Source organism: Triticum urartu, chromosome 4, assembly GCF_003073215.2.
Source record: "Triticum urartu cultivar G1812 chromosome 4, Tu2.1, whole genome shotgun sequence".
Classification (NCBI taxonomy): Eukaryota; Viridiplantae; Streptophyta; class Magnoliopsida; order Poales; family Poaceae; genus Triticum; species Triticum urartu.
Genome location: NC_053025.1, coordinates 448,320,754 through 448,340,301, shown reverse-complemented (window position 1 = coordinate 448,340,301; position 19,548 = coordinate 448,320,754). Strand labels below are relative to the sequence as shown.

The window sequence follows — 19,548 nt, the reverse complement described above, 5'->3', positions numbered from 1 at the left end:
CGGAGGATCCCGGCGCGGGCAGGAGCAGGCCGACAGTCGTGGTGGTCGCCGGAGGCGACGAGGTGACCGGCAACGGAAGAGACGGGTTGGGCGGCGGTGAAGACATGATCGAACCGAAGCTAGCTGATACCAAATTGTTATGGCGCTGCTAGAAGGAGGGCGCGAGAGGGCCGGCCGGGGGCCTTTTGCCCACGACCGGGCAAGATGGAAGGGATTTCCTTCTTAATGCTTGCTTGATTAGATTGATACATCTCCTCTCTTTATATAGAGAGGTTTACTTGACTCCCAAGCAAGGCTTACTTGACCCCTAAGCAAGCGACCCTTATCTCTAATTAACCCTAAGATTAACGGGCTATACCGCCAGCCCAGGCCATTAGGCCCATTACGTACTCTAACAAAGAAATAAACCCCAACGCTCCAATTGATAATTCCTACCCCGATAATCTCTTGTTGACCCTTCTCAATTTACCAATCATGGAGCTCATGATCAATGCTCTCGCCCGCCAGTGAATCAGCCCTAACTCCCTACAATATATAGTTTTGCTGGGCTTTCTCTATATGTTTTAATAGAAATTATTGCTCAAAATTATGTTTGAATCTATGTTGATGTCCAAAACGGCAACATTTAAGGAACCGTAAGAAGTACAATGGTATCTTCTACAAATTTCATACATACATAGAGTAAAGCAAGTCAACAGATTTCATCAAATGCTTATACATATTACTATGAATGTTGCATCATCTTAGTCAGCAGGGAATTGCTTGTCAAACATGGTACTACAACAATGAATATCCAAAATGTTTAGCTTATATCAAATTGGATCTCAAATATATTTGAAGCACAGTGCCCCTACTAAAGAACTTCAAAAGGTCGCTTTGATTTACCATTTCTAATAAAAAAATAACAGTTTCACCATTTTATCATTGTGAAATCTTATAATAGTTACACATACTGCTCAACTAGTGTGAAGTTCATACACGAATTTCCCAAAATGTAAGCAAACAACTGGATACGTAGAAACTGATCTTAAATTACTATGCAAAGATTATATGATTGAATTCAACTGCATTTAAGAGAATCTTAGTTATTGCACTACATACCTACGGATCACAATACAACAGTAACATTAAGCAGCATGTCAGGTTATACACTACACTGTAAGGCCATGAGTCTACACCACAAGAAGTTAATGTGTTCTCCGGTTGAAGTGCCATGCAAACTGATCAACAGCCACCATTGCCTGCGAAGCCGAACCAACAGAACCATCATACCTATGCATTAAGAACCAATGCGAATTAAATTAATTCTGACAGTCCAGGAAGTATACTAAAGAAGGCTTAAGAGGAAACTTGATAACTCATTTCTGTAAATTAAAAGTTCAACATGGGGATACGTACATAGAGACTAACAAGTAAGCTCCAATCTGCATAACTATAACTCCTTCACCTCCTGGCTGTGTTGTGTTAACACAACGAGCACAAAACCAGTGCTCGTGGATTGAAGTGACTAAATCTAAGAATGTACAATTTGCAATCAAAATATTGCTGGAGATAATAAAGTTAACTTGGTCAAATTATCCGTACATAAATGAGAAAAGTTTAGACTCATAATGCGGGAGACTCACATTGGTTTGGTCCAATAGAAAAGAATTCCGTCTGCAGATTGTTCCTCCTGAAGAAGTTAATGAACGGTTGCAGATCAACAGCAGTAAATTTTGTTCCCTCTTCCTCTGCTCTGGACAGTTAAAAAAATTGTGACTTTAAACTTCTAAAACTTGAACATTCATGTATCTTAATATATTTATTTATTCGAAAAGGGGTTCTCCCCAGCTCCTGCACCGATTGATGCACACAGTCATCTTATTACGAAGTTTCAATCATTCGAAAAGAACATCCGTGCATCTTAATGAACATGATTTTGCATATCTTTAAATCTGAGATCTCGGTCACATCTGTGATTCAGTCATTAACCTCCATACCAAACAATGTATCCCTAAATTTAGTTTGTCCAATGTATCTTGCGGTGGCTATGGATGGAAATAATAACGGCATTAAACTACAACATTTGCAGAATTCATCAACCAATATACGGTGCCAGTTTCAGATCGAACAAAGTCATGTAGCGTGCTAACTAACTAACTACTGCAAAATGACCGAGCAGCTTCCATCTGAAACATGGACGGCCGCATGGAAAAACTCATTAACGCCATTCTCCAGTGCAACTGCCAGTACTGAAGATTATACAGCCCCCACAACTTGCAATGGGTAACGGTGGTTATGAGCGAGGAGATCCCCATTTAATTTCCCGAGTTATCGTGGTTGGGGAGGATGCTTACACGATGGGGAGGAGGCGAGATGGTCCGGTCGGGTCGTAGTTGAGCAGCAGCGCCGCCTTGACCGGCATCCCTGCAACTGCAAGAGGACGGGGATTAGTCCACACGGGGTAGCAGAAAGAGGAGCGAAGCGGGAGGGGAAGGAAGGGGACGGCAGACCGGAAGATCCGACGTGCTTCGCGGTCCACTTCTCCCACGCCCGGCACGCCCATGTCCAGTCCGCGTCCATGGGAGAAGTGGCGTCCGCCGCGACGTGTGGGCTGCGCTTGGCAAAGGCGGCGGAGGCGGAGGAGACAACGGCGGGACTGCCTGCCGGAAGGAAAGCCGGGGTTGTGTTGTGCTTGTGCAGTAGTAGCCCAGGCCCGGGCCAGCTAGCTTTATCCTGGGCTTTCTTCCAAAGACATATGTGTGTCCCTCAAAAAAAAAGACACATGTGTGTGCAATGTGGTGTACTCATGCTATTTTTCGGTTTGCTCTTTCCTCGATAACGGATGTTTTTTTTTCTATTGACAAGATGCATTTCACATCCGGGTTGGTGAAGAATTGTTGAAGGAGATTCACCCGCCACCGACCGTTGTCATCGAGGAGTTCTGACACTCGCCGGAGTCGGCATGTGCCACGCACCGTGATTGGCCTATAGGATATGCGAGGGCCAGGGGTCCCGCCATATGCGGATGCTCTCGCCGTTGCCCACCCGCCACACGAGCCCCTGCTTGAGCAGCTCGAGGCCATGCTGTATCACGTGCCATGTTGGGGACGCATTACCTGGAAAAAAAAAGTATCCTCAAGGGGACCCGTTTGGATAATTTTTTTGCTTTCAATACCAGAGAGGCAGAGAGCATAAGGAATCCGGTCTAGTGAGTAGCCGCAAGGCTTGATGAGTGAATAAGGCCTGGTTGAAGATGCGAAAGTCACGGAAGCCAAATCCCCGCTTGCCCTTTGGTTCAATTTATTTTCTCCCATTCTCGCTTGTGTCTTTCGTTGCACGTGCTTTGAACCCCAAAAAACTTCCTTACTAAGCGTGTGAGGTTCTTGCAAACCGAACACGGTAATTTGAACACTCCCATAATATAAATGGGAATTGCTTGCGGGATGGATTTTATCAAAGTCTCCTTCCCTAGCCGCGAGAGGGTGTCACCCCATGCCATTATTCTTTTGGTCAAACTCGCCTGCAACATTTGAAATTTCTTCTTGTGCATACGACCATCTAGTGTTGGCAATCCGAGGTACTTCCCTAACTCGGATTTTTGTACCTGCAATTTCTGTCTGACCACCGCCTGCATCACCAAGGGGTAACTATCACCAAACTGAATAGAGCACTTTTGTGGGTTTATGAGCTGGTACATGGCCCTCGCATATCTGTGGATGACATTTTTCACATAAATAGGTTGGTCAGCATTAGCTTTGAAGAATAGAAGGGTGTCATCAGCAAACAATAGATGTGATATTCCTGGTGCACGATTACAGATTTTGATTGGTTGGAAAGCTTGTGTTCCTACTCCCTGTCTCAGCAGCGCAGACAACCCATCAACAACGAATAGGAACAAAAAGTGGGATAGGGGGTCACCTTGCCGAAGTCCTTGCATCGGTGTAAACGAATCCAAGATGACTCCATTAAATTTTACTGAATAGCTCACCGAGGTTACACATGTCATTATCCATTATACCCACTGATAAGAGAAGCCCAACTTTTCCATCACCTGCTTCAAGAACCCCCAGTCCACCTTGTCATACGCCTTTAAGAGGTCAAACTTGTACGCACAGAAACTGTTATCCAGATTTTTCTCATGTTGAAGAAAGTGTAGACACTCAAAAGCAAGTAGTGCATTTTGTGTGATCAGATGCCCCGACACAAATATACTCTGATAAGGTGAGATCATCAAGTAGGGGCCGAAGTCGATAACGGATGCTTTTCATTGATGTTACCGTGCAATCAAGTTTTTTTTTCCTGCTGAAAAAGCATATATGGTAGATCAAAACAACATAACACATACACGCTAAGGATCCCTTCAAAAAATTGACCATGGAGCCGTATGAGATGAAAATCTCATGATACACTGGTTCTATCTAGTGATGCGGAGGCGATCTAGGGTTTCCAGCGCTGCCATCTATGTTATCCTTGTCACCACAATCCAGTGTCTTGCCTCTGCTCCGAGGATGGATCCAGACCGCGGCAGCTTGAGGTGGTTAGATCTGTGGGGTGGGTTGTGGCTAGGGTTAGAGTTTCTTGCATTTGTCCTAGGTTGTCTAAAATTGACAGGGAGGGATGACTATTTATAGCAGGGGGTAGATGCCCGTGGTGGGCTAGATGAACTGCTTATGGGAGAGGGCTAGCCCAATTATCAAATTTAAATGCAAAATGTTTTATTCTTTATCCGGCTATAGCGCCCTCATATCTAATCGTGTCAGCCTCAAACGACTCCGAATCAAAGAAATTTTAAACGTAGCCTTTCTATAAAATAACAAGGCCACAACAAGATATTCAATCTATTGGGACTTTGTTTAACTTACTCATTTAGGTGAGTTTGAACTACTGAGTGATATCTAGGCTTGTGCTAAAATCAGGAAACAATTTTGGTAGCTCCCAAATTTCACAAAAAGAATGTGGGCTTGGAGGTGAGTCTTGGTGCAGACCATTGAAGAGAAGGGTTATTCACCATTTACAAAAGGAAGAAATCAAAATTAGTCAATAATGCAAGATGATGCTTACTAGATGCACATGATGCACAAACAATATAATAGGCAAAATATATAGGGAATTACTACCAGGATGTTACAGAACGCTTTGGTAATGAATACGAGGGAGAGGCACCACCGCACCATCATTGCTGCCGATCCCCATCAGAAGCAAAGCGGCTGGCGTGAAAAAACGGAAGAGAGGTGAAAATGATAGTGAAAATAATAACCAGCAATAACAAACACAAAGGATTGGATCCTGTGGGCAGAGTAACATTTCGCATGTGTACAAAGAACAACCAGCAAAACTGGAAAGAAAAACACCTGTTGATAACATTTTGCATGCCAAGACTAAGCATCAAAAACACTTGTTTAACAACAAAACTATGTTTCACTCCAAAGAGAGAGAGAAAAAAACAGGTGCTTCTCAATCAAAGTAAAGCCCAGCACTGGCCGATGAACATCTAAGATGACACTACCAGCAAATTCAAAGAGCTTTTAAATAGGATGATCTAGGATCTTGGCTGATGCTATACAACGAATCTCATCCAAATCGACTAATGTAGACTCAGTCCGCATGGACGCCAGAATTTGTGAGATCGATATCGCCCATTCCTGTATCTTCCTCATCTTCACTGTCATCATCACCAGCAACCTCCGCATTTTGCTCAACCAGGGTATCCAACTGGGCGTTCAATAGCTTATCTTCCCTCTCACTCACCTGTTTACAAAATGCAAATAGTACAAAGCTTCATGAACCATGAACTGGAACAGCTAATATAATTTTGAGAACATTTATACCGGAGATATATACGATATATAGAGGACACGTAGAAGAATTATTAGACAATGCTGAAAACTTACAGCTCTAGGTGCTTCTTTCACTACCAACTTTCCCTTGTGTTTTTCAATCTCTGCTGTGCATGCTTTAACTGCATCAGTGAGAACTGAGATGCCTTGGTCCTATCCCAAGGAGAAACATACAAAAGAAGATTAATTGTTATTTGTGGAGAGTTGAAACATCAAAACGTTAAACCATAATACTGAGGTTGGAATGAATTCAGATAGATGGAGTCTAAAAATTCATCCCGTTTGATAGCAAAGTATTTTCTAAATATTTTGAGAATACTACAGTTTTTGATATTACCATAGTTTTATTTACAATGAGCTGTTTGATTGCCGCTTAAAACTGTTGTTTTAATATTGTAGTATTCGACAAACTGCAGTTTTTTCTCTGTATAATAAAAAGAACCCCAGACCTGTTTTAAAAAAACAGAGAAGGCGAAAAGAAGGGACTAGCGTCGTTATCCTTCCGCACTCTGCTCAACAACTCGCTACTTGCTCTGGCCTCGTTCCCACGCCGTCGCCGCCCTGTCGTCTTTGGAGAAATCTCCCTCGGCGACCATGGGGAAGCAAAGAGACGGCTGCTCTGTTGTCGTCGGCCGCTACACCCCGCATGATTTGTCTAAAATCTAATGATCATACTATAGTGATTTTGCTGTTTTTCATTCAGACAATTCAGATTCAGGTATCCCTGTTCAAACCATACCACAACAAACTACACCTGGTACTTTTAGCACGGGTTGGGGGCTAGAGGCGAGTGCATGGAACGGTGGCTCAGCTCGGCTTAGCGGCTGGAAGGAGTGAGGGGGACATATGAGTTGGTTGTTTCTTCCTCCGGGCTCTTGATGGGATGGCCCGTATGTTAGCTAGCTGAGCATGTTGATCAGCTCCGGCCAGCAGGTGTGTGCTTGCACTGCTAACGGCTAGGTAGTTGAGTGTTTGAACGCATCAATACTGTGTTTTGCGGCAACAACCAAACAGGTCACAGTAATCTCAATACTTCAACATACTTTGATATGTCAAAACTGTGGTATCTTGTACCCACTGACAAAAATATTGTGGTTTTCAATACTGCAGTTTTTCTAATACTTTGCTACCAAACATAGCCTAAAGCTGTAAGCCCAAAGCAACTTACTGTACCATTTGAGTGTGTGTACAACAAGACAGACTAAGGACAGTTCATGCAAATAACCACTGTCACCTAATCTGTAACTTAGATCATTCTACAGACATGTTATTAAGAACACACCAAAAAAATAGCATCCTTTGTCACATTAGAGAATGAAATTTGACATGGCAATTATCAATTTCCTTCTGGATGACTAGCCAACCAACCCCATTTCTAGATGACAATGAGAAACAGCAAACTACAGATCATGGACAACAAACTATCAAACATTGTATGCGGTGCAATAGCTGTTAGACACATTGGAAGCAAGGTGAGCACTTTAACAGCCTTCCTGATAGTTAGGATATAAGATGATCCACCCAGCCAATAATGTACCCCCTCCAGTCCAAAATATCAGGTGCATTAATCTTTTTTAAAGTCAAACTTCTTTAACTTTGACCAAGTTTATGGAGAAAAATATCAACGTTTTCAAAATCCAATCATTACCATAAGATTCGTCATGAAATATATTTTCATATTTTAGTTATTTAGCATCGTAAATGTTAATATATTTTCCTATAAACTTGGTCAAACATAGAAAAGTTGACTTTTCGAAAAACTAATACACCTTATATTTGGGAACAGACACATTAGAAGCTTCTTTCTAAATAATGAAAATTTGACCATCTAATCAATCAAGAAAAATACAATGTGCTAAAGGCGCAGTGCAATTGTTAAATCTTAAATTCTATGTCAAATTAGGAGCATCCTTCTAAATAAGAATCAAATAATCTAATCAATCGAGCAGGATACCTAGAGTCAAAGCCAACATGAATCATGGAAAGAGGCTGAAGAAGACACCAACCTTGTCGAGAGTTTGTGTAGTCAGAACATAAAGTGGAGGAGCAACCAGCTTAATCTTCACAGGACAATTAGTGTTCCCAGCAGCTTCAGCTTTCCTCATGGCTTGCTGCAATATCAAATTTAGAACAACTGAATAAGCAACCCAAAGTGTTCAATTATATCCCAAGGCAGAAACAGGGTTAACTAGAACCTTAATATGGAGCACCCCATCAAATTGGAAACATTTCATCTCGACGTCAGCACGGATCTTGAGTGGCTGCGGTGTCATCCTCCTCCGTATATTCTGGACCAGGGTCTCCTTAATCTCAGGGGTGACAGCAGGCACCACCTTAGTCACCTGCCAGTAAATTTAAGTATCACTTTCATTTTCTGGCAAAAACTCTAAACTTAATTATGTCGATGGTACTCCCTCCAGTCCTTTTTACTCTGCATATTAGGTTTGTCTGAAGTCAATCTCATCCAACTTTGACCAAGTTTATACAAAAAATTATTGACACACATAACAACACATTTATTATTAGATCCATCTCGGAATATATTTTCATATTATATTTATTAGATGTTATAGATGTTAATATTTTCTAATATAAATTTGGTCAAACTTAGCAAATTTTGACTTCAAACAAAGCTAATGTGCGGAGTAAAAAGGACCGGAGGGAGTAAATATCAGAACACATTCCAGGGGTAATTTATTCACATCACTTGAAATATCATTCAATTGTTCGTTAGACCTTAGAACTAGACTCGACAAGACAAATTTAATCTATTGGTACATTCCAACATTCAGTGATTAGTTGCACTAAAAGTTCATTTGGTCCATTTGACCTCAGATAAACTCACAAGTACCAAACCTTTCTATGGTGCCCATTCAACAGAACGAGAACATGTTATCCATAAACTTCAGCACATTTTACCTGACATCACGCACAAATTCACATGACAAGATCATTTAAGCACGGCGTAGTTATTAGTGAATGCATTTAATCACGTCAGGGCATCGTAGTGCATACATCAGAATTACGAAAGGAAAAATCATGATAATTGGTGGGTAACCTCTTGTCCGTCAGGGCCGGTCTCCCTCTCCTCGTAGGTGAGCACATCGAGGATGGCGTCGGGGTCAGCAACTATGAGCTTGAAGGCCTCGAATGCGTGGCCGTACTTGCGGTATAGCGGCCAGCCGATGCGCTGGTAGATGGGCTCGAGGTCGATCTCGAGGGTCTCGGCAACGTGGCGCATGATGGAGTGCACGAGCTTGGACTTGTTGTACTTGTCCTCGCAGGACCGCGCCTCCTCCTCGGAGACCCGGCGCTTGGAGAGGTCGATGTATCCCTTGTCGCGGTCGACACGGAGCACGATGGCGGGCTCCTGGCGGCCGACCTTGATGAGCGAGGAGATGGAGCGGATGCGGCGGCGGGAGAGCTCGGAGAAGAGGATCATGCCCTCCACGTTGTTGTACTCGAGGAGGGAGACGTAGGCGCCCATGTCGGCGATGTGCTTGACCTGGATCATCACCGCGGCGTCCACCTCCGGGAACCGCGGCTCGTACATCCGGCACTCGAGGTTCGGCATCTTCTCCGTCTGCCGGGTGGAGGGCGTCGCCGGAGTTGGAGGGGGCCGCGGCGGATCTAGGGTTTGCTTGGGTTTTGGTGGGGGGAGGGGGTGGGGGCGGCAGTCAGAGAATGCTGCTTGTTGTACTCCCTTGGTGGATCGGATATCAAGTGAGCCGATCCGATTCCGATGGATCCGATATCTCTCCCGGTCTCCCCCACACGCGCCACACAGGTACTGGAACCGGGTAGCGTAGTCTTGACAATACGCCTGCGTCCTAGGGTAGCGTACTCTTGAAAATACGTGTGCGTGTTCGGGTAGCGGAGAGCAGAGCTGGTGCGCCTCACGCGAGCTCCGGGGAGTGGGAAGACCGGAAGAGGCACGCACCAGTGCACCCCCACCGGGATCCCCTTCCCTTACCGCCGCCCCTTTTCTTGGAGGGGAGGAAAAGAAAGCCAAGGGAAGAAGGACAAGTAGCGAGCCCTGAGGAACTTCTCGGCTCGGCTTCTTCTCCAATCCCCTTCGTTGCCTTTCCAGTGGTTCCCACGGCCCGCAGCTAGCTCCGCCGTCGCGCTATCGGGAGGGGGAGGGAGATCAGACTGTGAGATGTCTTCGCCGGAGCCATCGGCGGCGGCGGCCGGGGCGGGCGGCGATGCGGCCGGCCAGAGGGCTCCAGTGGAGCCGCTCCGGCTGCCAACGCCGGAGGAGATCAAGGGGCAGGAGATGATGAACAACTGCGCCGTCCGGAGCGTCCTCAGCGGTGTCATGGGTAATGTTACTCACCACCTCAAACACAAATCTCTTGATGCTATTCAGTTACTGAGTATTTGGAGAAAACCATATTTGTGCCACTGCGGCGCATACAACTCTGTAATTGAATTATGCTGAAATGCCGAGTTAACATGTCTCCATGATCTTGTTCAAATGCCATGCAATCAGAGTTTCTGGATGGTGTGACATGTAACATGGATGTGGTTGTTCATGCTTTAGATGGTTAGTTCTTCACCTGTTTGCCTGAAGAGTTACAAATAAAACGGTGCCAGCTCTGCAGGAGATGAGCTTAATTTTATTTTGAGCAAGTGCGCGTACGAACTTAAATATGTTCATATGTTGATTCGGTTGTACTCACCTGCAGAACTGTCTACTGTTAGTTAGTTACTTTAGCTGCTCAAAATCTTTGGTGGTAATAACAATAAACTCTTTGCACTTGTTCGATGATCCTTCATGTGAAATGGCATGTCATAATGCATAATGAAGATGCCTTTGTTTCAAGTTCTTTTTTTAGGGTCGTGCCTTTGTTTCAAGTGAACTTGCCTGGGAGAGTTGGGGTCTAAGTTTTTGTAGTGATTCATCAAGTAAAGTTAGGGTCATGAAATCAACCCAATTAAATTCCAGTACTTAACACATTACCTTTCAAAGACTTTAAGATTGAGAGTCTCCACATGTCAGGTGGCCAAGTATTCGGAAAGTGGTTGGATAAAGTTTCAAGTAGTCTAAAAGGGGTTTGGTAGAGCATTAGAAAGGTGTTCCTTAACAATGCACGATCGTTTTCCATTGTAGCTACAAGCATTGTGTCATAGGCATAGCACGTGATTTGCGGAAAATAACAAGGTCGACGGTTATTGAAGGTTGGTCTGACAGTGGTTCAATTTTTTTGTTAAATAGTTTGAAAATATTGTTGTACTGCATTAGAAAGGTTACTGTTTGGCGGTGCACCTCTCTGAATCCTTTTCATGTCAGTGCTGCAAGAAGTATAATGTGATAGACATACATCGCGGCCATCCTGGTAACAGCTTGGTGTTTGATCATGTCAACACTGATGTTGTGGGCTTTCCTAGCCTTATTCGCAACCAATCTGACCGTTGGAAGGTTTGCGTTACCTCTGCCTTGGATGTTTGCCATCTTACCTCCTGGTGTACCCACCAGTCATGTAATGGAGTAGTTTTTCATCTTCTGCCACCCTCCCCCACCTCCGGCTATCAGTTATTCCTTTTAGCATTGGGTATGTGCCTTCCCCTGTTTGCATGCTTGATTGTACAGTTTTTGCCGAGTGAATAAAATCGGTCAGAGCGTGTCTGGTTCTTCCAGTTGTCTCGTAAAAAAAGTTTGCTCTGATCAATTCATTTCATGTTTCTGTTGTTTCTGCTTCAAATGAAGAAACTTAACATTGGATCTAGTGCTCCTACCTAACATTTTCCCCCCAGTATATAGTTACTGTAAATAAGTGCATGCCATAACATTGTGTGTGTGCGCACGCGTTCACGTGTGATTACTAGTAACATTTCACTTGTGCAATATATGTAGTTTTCCAACAGCTTGCTGACATTGTCATGAATCTGGAACATGGCAAAGGCCTGCAATGTTAAAGTATCTATTTTCTGTTTTTGCCCTGTTTAATGATTTGTTTGTTGATGGTTTAGAGGATAGAATCAGTGATATTGATACTATGCACTCTATTGTATGTATTACCAAAGTATCACTATTTCCTATAGTTTGACATTTGGTATCCTTAAGACAACAGCCAACAATCAGTGGCTGGATACTCCGTCCTATACTAACTTAGAAGTCATGTTAAGTTGTTGCCTGATGACTTGTGCTTCTCTGCTTGTTAATCATTTGGCGTCAAGCTAAACAGCTTAGAGTATCAGCTATTGGCTTATCCCACAAGGGGCCCACTTACAAGTGCATAATGTTTCATTAAATGGACTTATGGAGTATGCATAGCTGTTATTAACCGCGTAGCTTTCATTCAATAGGGGGTGGTCTTGGTGTACTTATGGGACTATTTTTTGGAGCTTTGGAAAATCCAATAATGGCAGAGGAGATGACAGCAAGGCAACAAATAGTCTACCAGGCAAAACAGATGGGTAGGAAAAGTATGAGCCATGCTAAGACCTTTGCAGTAATGGGCTTGATTTTCTCTGCAGCTGAATGCGTCGTTGAGAAGGTAGATGCAGTGTGACATTTTTTTTTCTTCCATTCATGAGCAATTCTGTATTTATTTTTACTTATTTGGACACTTTGAATCGTCACGTCCTGGCAGGCTCGGGCAAAGCATGACATCACCAATTCAGCAGTAGCTGGCTGTGTCACAGGAGGAGCTTTAGCTGCAAAAGGTATGTTTTTCTTTGTGACAACTGTTGATGAGAACCAACATTAATTTTTACCATGGATCAATTTATGCTCCCAAGAGAATTTCCCTATCTGCAATCGTTAGAGATGTTTTAGGTTGGCTTGGGGTGGATGGGCCGACGTTTTATTTGGATGTAAGAAAGGAAGTAACCTCACTCTAAAAGTAGTTTGGTTCTACTAGGGCAAGTTGAAGGGCAGTTGTACTCATCATGTAGTCAGTTTGCCAGGCCAGCAGTTTGTGTCCCAAATTCTCTGATATGAGATTTCAGATAGTTTAACCAATGCTATATGTCTGTCTGTATTTGGGAATTTAGAGATACTCATGATGTAGTTGCTGTGCCAGGTCAGCAGTCTGTTGTGGTGTTTTGACCACTTACCTTGTCTACCCCTTGATTCATTAAGTGCTTAACCAAAGTTGTGATTGCTTATTTTGAAACTTTTTTTTGTCACTTTTGATTCAGCTAATAAAGCAGTAAATCATAATAATAATGACAACGACACTGTGGATTACAATTAGGAAAGCACTCTAGCACCACTAGCAAGTTCTTATGCTGTTGTTGGTTATGCAGTTCAATTTGATATTTCATCCGTAATGGAATTGGTATTTTTCTTGCAGGTGGCCCTCAAGCTACATGTATCGGGTGCGTGGGTTTTGGTGCCTTCTCTGTGGCGATTGAGAAGTTCATGGAGCGATATAACTGAATCGGTGATGGAAACGTTGCATCCTATAAATTGAGTGATGCGTCTTTCTAGCAAGCATTAGCAGGACTCAGCATTGGCCGAAGAACTTTTAGTTTATTTTGCAATATTCAGTCGTTGGCATGTATGTACTCAGAGATGGTGTGACCTAAATTTTACGTCTTGCGACTATCCATCATACTGAGTAGCTATATTGTTTCTCCAGTCTGTAGCCTGTTTGATGTCATGGCATGTGGTATACGCATTTTGACTTATGCAATCTCGTAGCTAGCTGCATTTCTTCCTCCCAGGATTTTGCTCTGCCAAATGCCATGACGATACGATTTTGGGGACAGCACTGCGGTAAGGGAAATATGTAGTTCAAATGCAAATTAAAACTTCTGCTTTCATCTGTGCCGTCACTAGCAGGGGTGTATCTTATATCTTTGCTTCAGAGAAGTCGCTTTAACATATGTGGCTTGTATCTGTGTCTGTTGTCCATTGTTTTGAATGGTTTCAGAGAACTCTATTTGACTTTTTTACTTGTGCTTAGACTACTCACAATAAAAGTAACATAGGTGGTAATATCACACATATCTATATAAAATAGATGATGTGGCAAGCAATAAATGAAAAAAAAGAGGGGAGTGGTAATATAGCTAGTTAGACTAGCCACAATGGATAGTAACATACACATATCCCTAGACTATGTTACTACTTTCATAGTACAAAGATTCATTTATAGGTTATAGACTCATATTGCATTGGGATATGTGATGTTACACTAACTAGCTAAGTTACTACAACTATCTCTCTCTTCATTAACTCATTGCCACATAAACAAAATTGCTGAGTTGGACTTGATGTTCTGCTGAAGTTACTCCCCCTGTGGCTAGTCTTACTAATAGTATGAGTAACATCACACATATCAAGGCAAAATGAGTCTAGACTCATAAATAAAGTGTTATATGTTACCATACATATGTTACTCCGCATTATAAAGATAATAACATAGACTAGTAACATATGCATGTTACTAGTCTATGTTACTACCCATGGTGGCTAGTCTTACCGTCTGCATACCACAGCAATGACTTCAAACCTGCCTGGTCTTGCAATGACTTCAAACCTGCCTGGTCTTGTAGCCTGATAGGCTGACAAAGTAATAATAGCATTATTATAGCAAATAATAAGCGAGGAGGACCAGTTCTCTCCAGGAGTCAATGCGATTACAGGCCAGTACACTGTGCAAACATGTGCAGTGACTTGTGTCTAGAAGAAAACGTCTACCAACAGCAACCCTACCCTAGAGGTTACAACATCAGCATCAAGAAAGAGGGCACGCTGGGCGATGTAAAATCACACCCAGAAATGACAAGTGCCAAATCTATCTACTGCTAGTCTAGTCGTCGATGATGGAGATGAGCAGGGAGGCCTCCTCAGCATCGGGCCCCCTAGTTTCTGCAGTGAAGGCAAAAACAGAGAGAAGAACAAATCCTGTCAGCTGAAACAATGGAGGCAACACACAAGGATATGGCGGAACTGAGAATAGCAGATCGGCAGTGCACCTGAAGTGGGGAGGTTGGACATGATCTGCTTAACGAGCCCACCGCCGTTGGAGCTCGGCTCGTCGCCTCCCGTCTCCTTCTCCTTGTCCTCGTCCTCACCTATACCGTGATCAACATCTTCCCCGCCGCCGCCGTGGGTCCCATTGCCAGACATGGCCATGCCGATCTTGGAAGCCATGGCGCTCAGTATCCCGGCCTGCTCGCCGCCTTCGTCCTCGTCTTTCCCTCCCCTATTCTCCTCCTCTGCTCCACGGAAGACTGTCAACCAAAGTTGCAGAGGCTGCGCGGCAAAGGTTAACTAAAGCGCGGTAACTTACCTGTGGCCGGCGGGGAGGGAGACGAGCTGGACAGCAGCTTGTGGAAGATGCCATTGCCGGCCGCCTTCTCCCCGTTGCCGTCAGAGGCAGCAAGCGCGCTCCTGTTGCCGTTGCCATTGCCTTCGCCGGTGTCCCCAGCGCCGCCGCTCCCGTTAGCACCCGACATGGCCACGCCGATCTTGGACGCCATGCTGCTGAGAAACCCGCCCTCCTCAGCCACCGCCACCTCCGCCTTCCCCTCCACCGCGCGACCAACGCCGGCCTCCTGCTCTTCCTCTCGCCCGCGCTTCTTCCCCTGCGCCATGGCCTCCTCCTGCTCCCTCCTCTCCGCCTCGCCCACCGAATCCTCCATCACCAACTCAGTACTCAGCTCACCAAAGTGTGTGCGCTACTACTGCAGGAAAGGCAGGAACAGATCAGGTATTATCTTCCAGGAGCCGTGCCGCAGGAGGGATATATAGGCGGCTGGCGGCTGGCGCACACGCGTCCTCCGGAGACGGCCACCATGGCGGCCCCTCGCGTGCTCGGCCTGGGGACGCGTAGCCTGGCGCGCGGGGATTGGCCGGCCGTTGCCGCGATATTTTTAAGGTCGCTTTGTGGGCTGCGCTTTTGTTTTTCCGCTTCTCGACTTTGTGCACGCGAAACCTCCGGCCGGGGCCCGGAGGCAGCGACGTGCCCAGGGCGCGGTGGCCGGTGGATCGCAGGGGCTGTCGGTTGGGATGCATGGGACGGAGAGTGGAGCGTCCAAACTATACTTTACTCCATGGGAGGGAACTGGGCGTCGGGGTCGGTCGGTCTTCACGTGTCCCGGGAATGGGAAGTGCAACTCTGTGTGGTGCTGCATCTGATGCTCGTATTGCTGGTGCCATGTGTATCCACAGGAGAGATGCTGCAGCGTAGCTGCTTTGGAAGCATTTCTCGGTTCTCAGCGTTGGAAGCATAAGATAAGTAACGCACGGAAGTAAGTTGAACACAAAATCAGAGTGGCGCAGCGGAAGCGTGGTGGGCCCATAACCCACAGGTCCCAGGATCGAAACCTGGCTCTGATATGATTTTTTGAATTTTTCTTATCTGTTTATTTTCCTGGATTGAACTTCGTTTCTTTTTTCTCTTCGCGAATGGCTTACTCTACTTTCTGTTCTCCTCCAAATATTGATCATCTACACACTTTCCTTTACACGAAGCTTTTTACCTGACGAACCATAAGAACAAGTAGTACAAACGGTTAACGCCACACCAGAAATGCTCGGTGCTTCTTCTCTGAAACCAACACGAGACGCTGAAAAAGGCATTCAAAAAAAAAACACGAGACGCTGAAAACAGCATGCATTTTCTCCTTGTAATACCACAACTGTTAAGGATCACATGTGCGGCGCCAACACAACTGTCAAGACGATCGTACAAACGCGATGAGCAGAGGCGCCTGTGATATGATCGCATCGCCAGCTCCCAGGTGAAAACCGATTCCGCGGCGCTGATGTCGTGAAAATCATCATGTCCAACTCGTGAAAAATATTTGAAACAGCCCCCGGCCCCTCCACCCTCACACACGGCGTTTGATTAGATTAGATCGGATTGTATTAACCCACCAACCCGCATCTGCATACATATTTGATCCCTCCCTGATTAAGCGGTTGATTTGCCGGAGGGAAACAGTTGCAGGCGTGCCATAAACTAGGGTTAAAGAAGCGTTTCCATCGGATCGTCACTAACCCATGCCATGCCATCACTAGTTAAATGAGGAGGGGGGAGGTCATGCTTCCGTCGCGTGCCCCTCCACCATCTGGACATGTTGTTGCCGTGCAGTGCCCCTCTCTCTCTCGCCGGAGCGCCCCGCCCCCTATATGTACGCCGGTGCCACCCTGCAGTGTGATCTCGTCGGGGGGCACCGGAGGTTGGTGCGGTGCTGGGGTTCTCGAGCTATATTATCTATCACCGTTTGGCTGCTTGTTGTAGAAGGGGAGGGGGAGGAGGGTGGTGCCGGCCGGGATGGGGCGGCCGCCGTGCTGCGACAAGGCCAACGTGAAGAAGGGGCCGTGGACGGCGGAGGAGGACGCCAAGCTGCTGGCCTACACCTCCAACCATGGCACCGGCAACTGGACCTCTGTTCCCCAGAGGGCAGGTCGGAGCCCTCTCCCCCGGCCGGCCGGATCGGCGTCTGGCATCGAAATGGTGTTGGTTTTGCATGGTTTCTGGCTGATGTGTGTTGCGTCATGGATGGGTGCGTGCTGCAGGGCTGAAGCGGTGCGGGAAGAGCTGCAGGCTGAGGTACACCAACTACCTGAGGCCCAACCTCAAGCACGAGAACTTCACGCAGGAGGAGGAGGAGCTCATCGTCACCCTCCATGCCATGCTGGGAAGCAGGTGCATCTCTGTACATGCATGTCATCCATCGGTTACTTTCTCGATTTTGTCATCAAGTTTTCGGTGAATGCGAAACTTTGCTATAGACAGACTACTGTTTCTGTCATCATTCCTGCTATAAACTTTGCATCCATATACTCTAGCGTACGTTCAGATCTTATAGATTTATGGAAGTTCTAAAAACCTCACGTTGGTGTATCATTCAGACAATTGCTCATACACCGGAAATCACGTCCTACTTCTATTCAAGAATTTACTTCAGCCGTTCATTCATAAAGTAGAAACAAATGTAGTTTAATCCAGTGACCAGTCTCGTGTCTACGGTTCTTCTGAATATATTCTGTTTCCTGGTAGAATGTAGTGAAAAGCTGAATATTGGGTGAAGAACAGATCTGAATAGCTGTCTTAAATTGATAGTGTTTGACAGAAAATACTCCACACTGAGCGTAATATAACATGAAAGTACGTGTACGTGTTGGGTGCATGCAGGTGGTCTCTGATCGCGAACCAGCTGCCGGGGCGGACGGACAACGACGTCAAGAATTACTGGAACACCAAGCTGAGCAAGAAGCTGCGGCAGCGGGGCATCGACCCCATCACCCATCGCCCCATCGCCGACCTCATGCAGAGCATCGGCACCCTCGCCATCCGCCCGCCGCCCAGCGCCGCGGGTGCCTCCTCGTCCTCCTACATCCCCGTGAACCCAGCGGCGGCGCCGGGGCTCCAGCCGCTGCACGACGACGTCAAATACCACGCAGTCCTGAACCACCAGCAGCAGCAGGTCATCACGCTCCTCGACCCCGACGCGCCAGGGGCGGCGGCGTCCCCGGACCACCAGCTCAAGTGGAGCGACTTCCTTGCCGACGACGCCGCCGCCTTCGAGGCGGCGCCGCAGGTGGTTCTTGGTCAGTACCAGGAGGCCGCGGTGGCTGGTGGCGGAGCAGCGTATGGAGACACTGATAGTATTGCAGCCGATGGTGTCGGCGGGGGCGGGGAGGATAGCGCAGCGTCAGCGTTCATCGACGCGATGCTGGACAGCGACAAAAAGATGGGCGTGGACCAGCTCATCGCCGACCTGCTCGCCGACCCGGCATACTACTACGGCGGAGGCTCTTCCTCTTCGACGTCGGAGCTGGGGTGGGGCGGTTGATCATTTATTTAACTACTAGAGGTTACATATCTTACATTGGGACGGTATTTAAGCATATTTAGGGCATCACATTTTCGTTTGAACTTGTTATTGGTATTCTATTCCCACCCCGATCAATGATGAGCTGATTAAGAGTGCGTTTTTGCTTTTTAAGAAATCTAATCAATATGTACGTGCAATGCTTAAATTAAAAGTATATTAAGTGCATGCAGATATTAAGTATGATATTATTTCCGTGTTATTATGTGATTAGTATTATTTTTTGGCATGAAATTAACTGCACGCTAAACATGTTGAGCGCTCGACATTGAAGCAGTCTAGGTCGTTGGATTGACATGATTTGATGGCCGAGATTAATTGAATTTGCCTTTTTGGGTTTTTTAATTTGGTATAATATAATATAATAAATATAAATATAAATGATTAAGCGTGAGCTGATTTGATGTCTTTGTGGCAAACGAACGGGTAAATTGTGTAGGATTACTTTTTCTTTTCTTGAGTTGTGTGTAGACTCTTTTTTTAAACTGCCATAATGGCTTCTTTACTGCTTAAATCAAACTTACATCATGGATTATCAAAGGCATTATAGAGCTAGGAGGATCATCTACCCAAACTAAACTCTCCAGCTGACCGTCCTTAGTCAATGAGGTTTGCATCTCTAGGTCAGAACGAGCAAATTCTTCATTCTTCATAAATAGAAGCTGCAGCCGATGCTGTAAATCCTCCATTCTTCAATGTTGACATCACTTCAAGGCAATCAGATTGGTTGATGAGTTTCTCGCACCCTACTTGATTAGCTAGGTGACTTTGGTTAAGACATGCTTGGGCCTCTGCCATCGCTGCATCCACAACAGCAATTGGATAGCAACTCGCAGCAATAAAATGCCTCTATCATTCTTGGTACATGCACCATTAGCTCCTCTTTCATTGTTCACATCAAAACCCGCATCTACGTTCATTGTCACAA

At 45.6% G+C, this 19,548-nt stretch overlaps 5 protein-coding genes across 7 annotated transcripts; 2 read left to right on the top strand and 3 right to left on the bottom strand.

The window, feature by feature from the left end:
* Positions 1 to 894: 894 nt before the first annotated feature.
* LOC125553932 lies at positions 895 to 2,718 on the bottom strand. 3 transcript variants are annotated; one of them, XM_048717581.1, is made up of 5 exons: positions 2,493 to 2,718; positions 2,337 to 2,412; positions 1,626 to 1,735; positions 1,399 to 1,513; positions 895 to 1,241 (listed from the first exon to the last, which is right to left on the bottom strand). In XM_048717581.1, the coding sequence occupies exons 1-5, from the start codon at positions 2,560 to 2,562 to the stop codon at positions 1,145 to 1,147; spliced, it is 468 nt and encodes a 155-aa protein (XP_048573538.1). In that variant the 5' UTR covers positions 2,563 to 2,718; the 3' UTR covers positions 895 to 1,144. The 3 variants fall into 3 exon arrangements, with proteins under 3 accessions (XP_048573538.1, XP_048573539.1, XP_048573540.1); XM_048717582.1 differs by having other exon boundaries at positions 895 to 1,272; positions 2,493 to 2,713; XM_048717583.1 differs by lacking the exon at positions 1,399 to 1,513 and having other exon boundaries at positions 895 to 1,272; positions 2,493 to 2,717.
* A 2,600-nt stretch (positions 2,719 to 5,318) lies between these two features.
* Positions 5,319 to 9,505, bottom strand: LOC125551974 (eukaryotic translation initiation factor 2 subunit alpha homolog). The gene is made up of 5 exons (XM_048715398.1): positions 8,878 to 9,505; positions 8,015 to 8,161; positions 7,826 to 7,930; positions 5,874 to 5,972; positions 5,319 to 5,730 (listed from the first exon to the last, which is right to left on the bottom strand). The coding sequence occupies exons 1-5, from the start codon at positions 9,391 to 9,393 to the stop codon at positions 5,578 to 5,580; spliced, it is 1,020 nt and encodes a 339-aa protein (XP_048571355.1). The 5' UTR covers positions 9,394 to 9,505; the 3' UTR covers positions 5,319 to 5,577.
* Positions 9,506 to 9,751: 246 nt separating this feature from the next.
* On the top strand, positions 9,752 to 13,456 carry LOC125551976 (mitochondrial import inner membrane translocase subunit TIM22-4-like). Its single transcript, XM_048715401.1, has 4 exons — positions 9,752 to 10,141; positions 12,129 to 12,319; positions 12,416 to 12,488; positions 13,121 to 13,456. The coding sequence occupies exons 1-4, from the start codon at positions 9,979 to 9,981 to the stop codon at positions 13,204 to 13,206; spliced, it is 513 nt and encodes a 170-aa protein (XP_048571358.1). The 5' UTR covers positions 9,752 to 9,978; the 3' UTR covers positions 13,207 to 13,456.
* Positions 13,457 to 14,348: 892 nt separating this feature from the next.
* Positions 14,349 to 15,625, bottom strand: LOC125551975 (glycine-rich cell wall structural protein 1.0-like). The gene is made up of 3 exons (XM_048715399.1): positions 15,068 to 15,625; positions 14,751 to 14,993; positions 14,349 to 14,643 (listed from the first exon to the last, which is right to left on the bottom strand). The coding sequence occupies exons 1-3, from the start codon at positions 15,417 to 15,419 to the stop codon at positions 14,585 to 14,587; spliced, it is 654 nt and encodes a 217-aa protein (XP_048571356.1). The 5' UTR covers positions 15,420 to 15,625; the 3' UTR covers positions 14,349 to 14,584.
* A 1,311-nt stretch (positions 15,626 to 16,936) lies between these two features.
* On the top strand, positions 16,937 to 18,822 carry LOC125553931 (myb-related protein Zm38-like). The gene is made up of 3 exons (XM_048717580.1): positions 16,937 to 17,189; positions 17,302 to 17,431; positions 17,921 to 18,822. The coding sequence occupies exons 1-3, from the start codon at positions 17,057 to 17,059 to the stop codon at positions 18,579 to 18,581; spliced, it is 924 nt and encodes a 307-aa protein (XP_048573537.1). The 5' UTR covers positions 16,937 to 17,056; the 3' UTR covers positions 18,582 to 18,822.
* The last annotated feature ends 726 nt before the right edge of the window (positions 18,823 to 19,548 follow it).

Coding starts and splice junctions, on each gene's coding strand:
- LOC125551975 (XM_048715399.1), bottom strand. CDS start 15,419: ATGGAGGATTCGGTGGGCGAGGCGGAGAGGAGGGAGCAGGAGGAGGCC. Junction 14,994..15,067: donor TCCCTCCCCGCCGGCCACAG/GTAAGTTACCGC, acceptor TCCGTGGAGCAG/AGGAGGAGAATAGGGGAGGG. Junction 14,644..14,750: donor GTCCAACCTCCCCACTTCAG/GTGCACTGCCGA, acceptor CCTTCACTGCAG/AAACTAGGGGGCCCGATGCT.
- LOC125553932 (XM_048717581.1), bottom strand. CDS start 2,562: ATGGACGCGGACTGGACATGGGCGTGCCGGGCGTGGGAGAAGTGGACC. Junction 1,514..1,625: donor TTCTATTGGACCAAACCAAT/GTGAGTCTCCCG, acceptor GTACATTCTTAG/ATTTAGTCACTTCAATCCAC. Junction 1,242..1,398: donor GCTTACTTGTTAGTCTCTAT/GTACGTATCCCC, acceptor TCGGCTTCGCAG/GCAATGGTGGCTGTTGATCA.
- LOC125553931 (XM_048717580.1), top strand. CDS start 17,057: ATGGGGCGGCCGCCGTGCTGCGACAAGGCCAACGTGAAGAAGGGGCCG. Junction 17,190..17,301: donor CTCTGTTCCCCAGAGGGCAG/GTCGGAGCCCTC, acceptor TGCGTGCTGCAG/GGCTGAAGCGGTGCGGGAAG. Junction 17,432..17,920: donor CATGCCATGCTGGGAAGCAG/GTGCATCTCTGT, acceptor GGGTGCATGCAG/GTGGTCTCTGATCGCGAACC.
- LOC125551976 (XM_048715401.1), top strand. CDS start 9,979: ATGTCTTCGCCGGAGCCATCGGCGGCGGCGGCCGGGGCGGGCGGCGAT. Junction 12,320..12,415: donor CTGAATGCGTCGTTGAGAAG/GTAGATGCAGTG, acceptor ACGTCCTGGCAG/GCTCGGGCAAAGCATGACAT. Junction 12,489..13,120: donor AGGAGCTTTAGCTGCAAAAG/GTATGTTTTTCT, acceptor TTTTTCTTGCAG/GTGGCCCTCAAGCTACATGT.
- LOC125551974 (XM_048715398.1), bottom strand. CDS start 9,393: ATGCCGAACCTCGAGTGCCGGATGTACGAGCCGCGGTTCCCGGAGGTG. Junction 5,973..7,825: donor CTACACAAACTCTCGACAAG/GTTGGTGTCTTC, acceptor TCCTTGGGATAG/GACCAAGGCATCTCAGTTCT. Junction 5,731..5,873: donor TGAAAGAAGCACCTAGAGCT/GTAAGTTTTCAG, acceptor TTTTGTAAACAG/GTGAGTGAGAGGGAAGATAA.